The 9,789-nt window shown below is 33.8% G+C and overlaps 1 protein-coding gene across 1 annotated transcript; it reads right to left on the reverse strand.

The window, feature by feature from the left end:
- Positions 1-7,264: 7,264 nt before the first annotated feature.
- On the reverse strand, positions 7,265-7,630 carry LOC129951889 (uncharacterized). The gene has a single exon (XM_056064251.1). The coding sequence runs from the start codon at positions 7,628-7,630 to the stop codon at positions 7,265-7,267; it is 366 nt and encodes a 121-aa protein (XP_055920226.1).
- Positions 7,631-9,789: the final 2,159 nt, after the last annotated feature.

A 9,789-nucleotide genomic window follows, 5' to 3' on the forward strand; every position in this document is an offset into this window, starting at 1 on the left:
GCCAAGTATACTAAAGGATTGTCTTCCGTCAATAGCAACATGATCGATTTGGTTGCATGTTCGATCATCAGGGGACCGCCAAGTACCTTGATGACATAAAAGAGTCTTTTTTAATTGGTTATATTCTTGCAAAATCCCCTTGTTTGTTGTTTCTCTTGGTCTGCCACCTCGATGAACCGTTTGGATTGAATCACTGATTTTGGATTTGAATATTTTTCTGATATTTTAATTTGACTCATTCCACTTTTATTTTATTTTATAATTGTTCCCTTTATTTCGTTAGAGTATTTGTTTCCGGGCATTTTACAAAAGTTAGCTAAGAACACTGATTAACTTGCCCGTGAACTGAATAACACCAAATAAATAGATTCAACTGCACTCGTTTGAGAACAACTTCAATATGAGCAATGGATTTTGTAGTTAACGGACTAACTTTTCTCTATTAATAAGAAAAAGAGAGATAGCGATAAGAAGTTGCTTGGTTTACAGTCCTACTTATGTTATATTTAAATGGACCGTTATAAAACCTATTTTCTCTTTTGATTTAGGTATATAGAAGTACAAACATAATGTATTAAATTTTGGAAATAAATGAACGTGAATTGTTTAAGTTTTTAATTTTTGAATGGCATAAAGATGGCGGTCGTTTTAGTTGCTAATGTTTTGGCCAACACTGTATATTGGCATAGCATGGGCTGTTTCTTTGGTTCTGTCATTATATAATCCACATCGAATCCGAAAAAAAAGCTATAAATATTTATCCAAACAAGTTGCACCTTAGTGATAAATACCTGTTGTGTGATGTTTGCGGCGACTTCGTCGTTGACGACGCGACGACGACGAGGCAGACGTCTGCATTTCTTTAGAAGAGAAAAACATTGAATAATCCCCCAATGCGAAGATGAAAGAGAAAGAGAAGGAGGACCAATAAACCACAGGCTAAATGTCAAATTTACGCAACAATGCATGCATAGTGTTTAACAATTTTATTTTTTATTTTGATAAAAACCAAACATTAAAAAAATTAAAAGAAAAAAAAACATTGAATAACTAATGATATTGATTAATAAACCAACAAAACAAGAGAATGATACAACACCACCGCATTTTTATATCGAAGATGAATTTAATAAAAACACAGAAGTTTGCAATACAAATTTGCAAATTTTCATGTAATAAACTTAAGCCAGGGTTTCATATGCAAAATATTATATTTTTGTTTTTATTTTAAAATAAAAAAAAATTCGATTTCTATGAACGAACAAAAGTAAATATTTTATGCAGAGCTATAAATTGGTATTTATTAAATACCTGTTGAAATTTACATACTATTTATGTAGCAGTTAAATTATTATAAGCGGATACTCGATGATAGACCTTTTGCGATTTGTGTCATGCTTTAAAATAGAGGCCTATATCGGTATAATTTAAAATCAAAAAGGAAGGATTTAACACACCAAAAGAGCTCTTAATTTGCAATGCAAAGTTTTATATTTTTTATTGGATGAAACTATTCTTCTTTTTTTAAATATGACCTTGACTTTAATTCCATTTTTAAAACCTTTCGGGGTAAAACAAGATTAAAAAGGAATTTTAAAAACGTTTGAACTGGAATTTAAGACCGAAAGCCTGAAGTCTAGTTTAAATTTTGAAAACAACATCTATAAATACAATTTAAGGCGTTTTCATTTTGTCACTTTTGGATTTAAAGCTCTTAATGGACACGTGACCTACCAATTTTGCACTGTAGACACAAGATTGCTTCTGATTTATATGCAGCAGTTTGAAATTCTAGAAAGTAGTTATAGCTCATAAGAAAACGTCATACAAAAATGAGCGGCTCATCATAAGTGAGGATGTGTGAATTGTCAGTACAATTATTACCTAGCTTAGGTTAGGTTAAAGTGGCTGTCCGCTTTGACACACAGGACACACATTGGCCAGTTTAATGGCCCATTGTGATACTACATGAATCTTGAGGCTTCCTTCTAAGCTCAATGAAACCAGTTTGAGCCCCTGTCAGCATGAGTTCATCTGCTTGATATCCTTAGTACTGAACTCTTCACTAACGACTATTCCATCTATCACTTGTAATTTTGAAAGTTCATTACTCCGTATTCCCACTTCAATCGAATTTGAAGGTGTATCAGCTAAGGTTACACTCCCTAAGTCTTTTTGCCCTTTGTTGTTATATTCGACAAATTAAAGCATACTAAGCCACTGTTAATGCCATTGATTATCTGCTTGAACTAGTGCAACCTAATGCTTTGATCATCGTTCTTGGAGACTTTAATCTTCCCCATCTCAATTGGTCCACCTCAGATGATCAGACATCCTTCTTTCCAACTAACATCTCTTCTGAATCTGAATCGCTGTTTATTGATCGTCTGTCAAAACAACTTTTTTGAAATAGAAAATGACTTTTATCCAAACTTAACAATCTTCTTAGCTCAGCCGACTTTGAATTAAGATCCCTCCACTTAACAGTTGAGTCCCTTACAAATTGGTTTTATTTGATTCTTCAGTACTGTATTGAAGGATCAGTACCGTTCTCTCGTAAAAAAGACTTCACCTCTGCTCCCCCTTGGTACAACAGAGAGCAACGTAGCCTAAGAAATACCCGTAACAAGCTTTGGAAGATCTTTTTACAGTCCAAATCTGATACTGATCACAACAACTATATTCTCGCCTATAATTCTTTCTCTGAACTAAGGGAATCTTTTTATAACCAATACCCTAACCAAATGGAAAATAACCTTCTTTCTGATGGAAGGAAATGTTTCAAGTTTATAAATGTCAAACGAAAATCTGATGGGTTTCCACCTACAATGAGTTTTTCCAACATAATCTCCTCTGATCCAACAACCATATCAAATCTATTTTCTAATTACTTTAGCAAATCGTATACTGAACATTTGCATGATCCTGATCCACACTACTTTAGTTATTTAGATGGTTGCACTCAAACCTCTCTTTCATCGTTTACAATAACTGAAGAAAATTGTAAGCCTCAAAGGAAACTTTAGCCCTGGTCCTGATGGCGTCTAAGAGCCCTAGGCTTTCCATCTATATTTATAAACTGGATAAGCTTCTACTTTGCTAATAAAACTTATAGAGTCCTTTTCCGTAAGTCAGTCTCCAATCCTATACATGCAACTTCTGGAGTCCCACAAGGTAGTCACCTTGGCCCCCTTCTCTTCGTCTTATCTGTTAACGATGTCTGTCTTAAATTAAAAAACTCAGTTATCCTAATGTTTGCGGATGATAAGAAAATTTTTAAGATTATCTCTACTCCATCTGATTCCTTACTTTTACAAAATGATCTTAATATCTTTTTTGTTTGGTGCATGCATAATTTCCTAGAGTTAAATGTAGGTAAATGTAAACAAATGACCTTTTCGCGCAAACAAATTCCATCTCATAGAGTATACTACTTCCTTAATGACGCCGTCAACGTAGTCGATTCTATTAGAGATCTTGGTATTATGTGTGACAAACACCTGAATTTCCATTCCCATTTTGACCAAATTATTAATAAAGCTAATAGATCTCTCGGTTTTATTAAGAGATGGTCAAAAGAATTTTCCAACCCCTATGTTACTAAAGCGCTTTACATTTCCCTAGTCCGTCCTCATCTTGAATATGCATGCCAAGTATGGTCTCCCTTTTATGAAAACCATTCACTCAGAATTGAAAATGTTCAAAGACGTTTCGTTCGATTTGCCTTACGTGGCCTCATCTGGGATGATACATCCAACTTGCCTCCTTATGCCGATCGACTAAAACTGATAGGTTTGCAACCCTTATATATTAGACGTAAAAACGCTGATATATTATTTGCTCACCAATTGTTAATGGGCAATATAAATTCCCCGGCACTCCTGAGTGATATTCATCCTAACACCAACCCTCGAAATCTGCAATCTGTTCCCCTTTTCTGTATCCCTCATCACCGCACTAATTACGGGCACTTTGAACCAATGTCCAGAATTCTTCGTCACTGCAACGCTGCTATTAGTCCAGGAGGCGACCGTAGGGTACCCTACCTCATAAGCCGACTGGAATTGAGTGCCAGAAATGGATAGAGCATGACGTGGCTTATACAAAACTGCAGGGCGGGCTAACTTTCGATGGGCCTTGTGGTGGCAAAATGGCTACTTCCGGTACCGTTTTTTGGTACATACCTACCTCATCTGCCGACTAGACAAATGAGGTATCAAATGAAAGCCTAGACTCTCTAGATTAAGAATCCGTTGGGCGGGCTAACTTTCGATGGGCCAAACATGTGCCCGCCCAGCTGTTTTTGGAAAAAAATCAAAATTCATTAACTTTTTACTTACCGAAATTTAAAATTTTTTTATCTCAAACTAAAAAAAAACGGTGAGTTGATTAGTTTCACTGTCAACTCAATAAAATATTTAACTGAATTTGTAAAAAAAATTAAAATTACTTAAAACAAGTATTTTACCACAGTTTTTCACTGTATATTTGTCTAAATGTATGTTGAAAACATACATAAAAAACATGACATTATTTTCTGCAACAAATTTTTCGATCTTCATTAGGTATTTAAAAAAGCAAAACACATACGAAATATAAAAGTATTTATCTTCATTTTTTCAAAAAACAAATAAAATATAATATAATTTAATATAACACATTTACAAAAGATAGCAATAAGAAATTTGCATATTTCACACAATTATTAACATAACATTTTCATTTGTTTCATCTATAATATTAAAAATAAAATAGTAAAGATAAAAACAATAAAATAAATAATATTAACAAACTGAAAATAAAATTATAAACCTATACCAACATTTTTATTTGCATTAAATTTTTAACAATTGTCATCAGAATCTTCATTACTTAAATATTCTATTTCGTCATTTTCATCTTCATTTAAAATAATGTCATCAACATTTGGACTAGTTGGTTCGCCTTGAAACCAAAGATTTTTTATCTCCCATCCAAAACTTTTACAAAATATTCCTATATTGTATTTTTCCACATACAACTTATGATTATAAGAAATCATTTTCTGAAATAATTAACAATTTAAAACAAAATATTAATCCTTTTGATGAAAATTTAGAGAAAGGATTTCTATTTAATATAACAACGGGTAGAGCGACAAGTCAAGATATAGCAGATTTTATTTTAAATGCAAATAAAATAGGTGAAACCCAAGAACATAATTTTATTAAAGATTGTTCAAAAGAGCTTGATCGATTTGCACGCGTAAAGAAACACTAAAAGAGTAGTGATGGTAAAAAACAGGGTCTTATGAAGGTTTAGTTCCGTGACATTTAATAAAATACCAAAAATTATTTCAAAACGAGTATGTTCTACTGAGTCTCAGGAAATACATATTGTTTTAAAATCATCAGTTAAGGATTCGGAACACTACAATAGAAACGAAAAGGAAACCACAAATTTTGCAATATCTGGCCCACTACAAAAAAGAACAGAAGACTTCCTTAAATGTATAAAAAATCCAAATTTCAAGGAATCTCTGGTAAGATTCTTAGGGCAACATTGAAAGTTCATTCATTTCAATTTTGAGGGAAAACATTTTTTTTTTGACTGTTGATGACATTATTTTAAATGAAGATGAAAATGACGAAATAGAATATTTAAGTAATGAAGATTCTGATGACAATTGTTAAAAATTTAATGCAAATAAAAATGTTGGTATAGGTTTATAATTTTATTTTCAGTTTGTTAATATTATTTATTTTATTGTTTTTATCTTTACTATTTTATTTTTAATATTATAGATGAAACAAATGAAAATGTTATGTTAATAATTGTGTGAAATATGCAAATTTCTTATTGCTATCTTTTGTAAATGTGTTATATTAAATTATATTATATTTTATTTGTTTTTTGAAAAAATGAAGATAAATACTTTTATATTTCGTATGTGTTTTGCTTTTTTAAATACCTAATGAAGATCGAAAAATTTGTTGCAGAAAATAATGTCATGTTTTTTATGTATGTTTTCAACATACATTTAGACAAATATACAGTGAAAAACTGTGGTAAAATACTTGTTTTAAGTAATTTTAATTTTTTTTACAAATTCAGTTAAATATTTTATTGAGTTGACAGTGAAACTAATCAACTCACCGTTTTTTTTTAGTTTGAGATAAAAAAATTTTAAATTTCGGTAAGTAAAAAGTTAATGAATTTTGATTTTTTTCCAAAAACAGCTGGGCGGGCACATGTTTGGCCCATCGAAAGTTAGCCCGCCCAACGGATTCTTAATCTAGAGAGTCTAGGCTTTCATTTGATACCTCATTTGTCTAGTCGGCAGATGAGGTAGGTATGTACCAAAAAACGGTACCGGAAGTAGCCATTTTGCCACCACAAGGCCCATCGAAAGTTAGCCCGCCCTGCAGTTTTGTATAAGCCACGTCATGCTCTATCCATTTCTGGCACTCAATTCCAGTCGGCTTATGAGGTAGGGTACCCTACGGTCGCCTCCCAGACTATATGGAAGTCTTCGATTTCAACATTTCCAAATCCCATCTGAAAGATACCCTTTACTTGTTCCCTTTTGAGTCCGAATTCCCCGCCCCTTGTAATTTTATCATCATTGAACTCCTTTGCCCAGCGTTTTATAAAACCAAGCATAGAACTTGCCTTATTAACAATAAAATGAATGTGATGTGTAAACTCTAAGTTTGAACAGAAATGTACACCTAAAATCTTTAAATTTGGAGACTCGACAGAGTTTTTGCTGTGATATACAGTAGTCAAATACGTTACTGATTAGTTTTTTAGTGAAAGTTATCGTCTGGCATTTTAAAGGGTTGAGTGAAAGACTATTTTTCCCACACCAAAATGTGAAACTATTAATGGCGGCTTGTAAAAGAATACGATCATGGGTGGATTTTATAATCTTAAAAATTTTCATATCGTAAGCACAAACTTGATTCCAAACTTAAAGTAGCTAACATTAACAGAAAACTTGGTTTCAATACTTTCCCTTGTTAATTGATACTTAACATTCTCTAAAAAGTCCCATTTGATTACATAATAGTTTTAGTCTTGGCAAAGGAATTGGTTTAGTCATTAAATCTGCTACTTGATTCTCGGTAGATATTTGCTTGATTTCGATTTGCTGTTCATTTACTTTTTCTCGGATAAAGAAATATTCGTTGCAGTATGCTTCTACGATGAAACTCTAGGTTTTGAGCAAGTCTTATTGCCGCAGAGTTATCTAGCTGAAGAATTGGAATTCCTCTCAAGTCTATTATTCCATTGCATAATCTGCACAGCAGATTGTTGTTTCGTTCACTGCTACGATTTCGGCTTCTGTTGTGGATGTTGCAACCATTGCTTGTCTTTGACTAAGCCAGGAAATAGCTCTACCTGCATATATGATTACAACTTCAGAAGTTGATCTTCCAGTACTTTTGCATCCACCAAAATCTGCATCACTAAAGCATTCTAGTATTCCTTCCTTAAAATCTTTTCGATATTCAATACCTAAGTCCAAAGTTCCAGATATGTAACGAAAAACTCTTTTAACTCTTGTTATATCCTCTCTTGTGGGATTTTCTAAGGATCTTGAAAGGAATCCAACGCTGTAAGCCAAATCAGGTCTTGTGCCTACCATAAGATAAATCAGAGCACCAACTGCTTGCCTATATGGACATTTACTTTGTTCGTCTTTCCCTTATTGCGAAGTTTCTGAATTCTTCACCATTGGAGTTGAAATTGCTCGACACTGACTGAACTGGAAACGTTCCAAAATTTTCTTGCGTGCGCTTTTTGGTCTATTTTTAATCCATTTTCTGTTTGCTTTATTTCGAGTCCAAGAAAGTACGATGCATTCTTTGAAGTAATTTTGAACTCGGTTTTCAGTTCTTCAATGAAAATCTTCAACTCTTGTTGATCAGTCAATGCAATAAGTCTATCATCTGCGTAGAGAACAAGTACTATTTTCTTTTCATTTCTCTCCCTCATATACAAACAAGAATCACTTGCCTGAGATCCTAGTTTGGATATGAAACTTCCAAAACTTATGTTCCAGCATCTTGATGATTGCTTAAGGCCGTATAAACTCTTCTTAAGTTCACATACTTGATCTGTACCATCTTCGAATCCCTGATGCTGTTGTTTCATACATATATATGGTGTCTTAGTCACCATACAAGAAGGCTGTTGATACATCAAACTGCATAAGATTCTTCTGTGCATCTGTGATCTTATGGTTCCCAACTTTGCTACGGGGCTAAAAGTTTGACTGTAATCAACACCTTCTCGCTAAGTAAATCCTTTAGCCTTGCCTTATATCGATCAATGGTGCCATCTGCATGCTTCTTCAAACAATAAACCCACTTGCAATGCATTGCTTTAGAGCCTCTTGGTAACGAAGTCAATTGCCATGTTTGGTTTTCTTTCAATGACTGGATTTCTCTTTCCATAGCTTTCTTCCATTCAAATTTTTCTTTTCTGTTGATGGCTTCTCAAAAAGTTTCTGCAACTGTTGAAGAGTCTTCAAACTTCTGCGGTTTCTTGATAGTATTTCGATTTCTTAGAAATCCATCCGAATATATGCTACTCTCTAAATTAATAACTCTTTCTTCATCTCTTATTTCGTCAACGTTTTCGGGATCTGCAAGATTTCCTTGACGTTCTTCTCGAAAGAGAAGTTTAACTGCATTTTCACATATAATCGGCTTTTCCTGAAACTGCACATCTCTTGAAAGAACTAACTTGTTCTGATCTTGAATAAAGATTCGGTATCTTTCATCACCGTCATATCCCACAAGAAATCCATTGACTGCTTTCTTGTCCATTTTCTGTCTCTTCTGAATGGGAATGTGGGTGTAACATGTGGACCCAATTATTCTTAAATGCTTTATCCTCGGCTTCTTCCACATCCACAATTCGTACGGGCTTTTACCATCAACTGAAGACTTTCCTGTCCTGTTCAGAATATAAACAGCAGTTTTTGTCAGCTCCGCCCAAATTGCGTTTGGAAAATTAGCTTCACTGTTCGAATACTTAAAGGTTCTTGCCATTTCAACTATAGTTCGGTTTTCACGTTCACAACTACCATTTTGCTCTGGCGTATATGGTGCTGTAAGTCTCTGTGTGATACCATTTGATCGTAGAATTTGCTTAAATTCAGAGTTGGTGCTCACCACCATTTTCACTCAGTAGTTTCTTGATGGGATGACCTAACATCTTGGCATTTGCAATCACTTCCTTCAGATTTCAGAACATCTTTAACTTCTGATTTGTGTGTTATTGCAAATCCGTATCGGAACTTCGTAAAACTATCCTTAAAAATGACAAGGTATTTCTTCTTTCCAAACGAGTCACTGAAAGGTCTACAAACGTCTGTAGACATCAGCTCACCAGGTGTTGTCGCTTTTCTTCTTGTTCCGAATGAAAGTCAATGAGCTTTACCGTAGATACAAGGCTCACAAATCTTTTCGTCGAGCATGACTTTAATTCCAAATTCTTTCTCAATCATTTGTTTGACGTGTCTTTTGTCTTGATGGCTAAATTGATCATGGTAAAGTTGAAGTGTTGAGTCTTCTCCAACGGCTACATTCAACTGCAAATTCTTTTTCGATACTACTGGTTTGATTGCTGCCTTATAAAGAGAACCATTCAATTGACGGTTTCCATATAAAACAATCTCTCCATCGATATCAAGCCAATACTCCTTAGTGGTCGACTTGACAACACTTCTCTGATTTGTGTCTTGAGCAGCTAATATGGAAAGTAAATCACGAGAAATAAAAGGTACATACCAAACAT

The sequence above is a fragment of the Eupeodes corollae genome, chromosome 1 (assembly GCF_945859685.1).
Source record: "Eupeodes corollae chromosome 1, idEupCoro1.1, whole genome shotgun sequence".
Taxonomy (NCBI): Eukaryota; Metazoa; Arthropoda; class Insecta; order Diptera; family Syrphidae; genus Eupeodes; species Eupeodes corollae.

Bases quoted from the DNA above. Each gene is read 5' to 3' on its own strand.
- LOC129951889 (XM_056064251.1), bottom strand. From the start codon at position 7,630: ATGGTAGGCACAAGACCTGATTTGGCTTACAGCGTTGGATTCCTTTCA.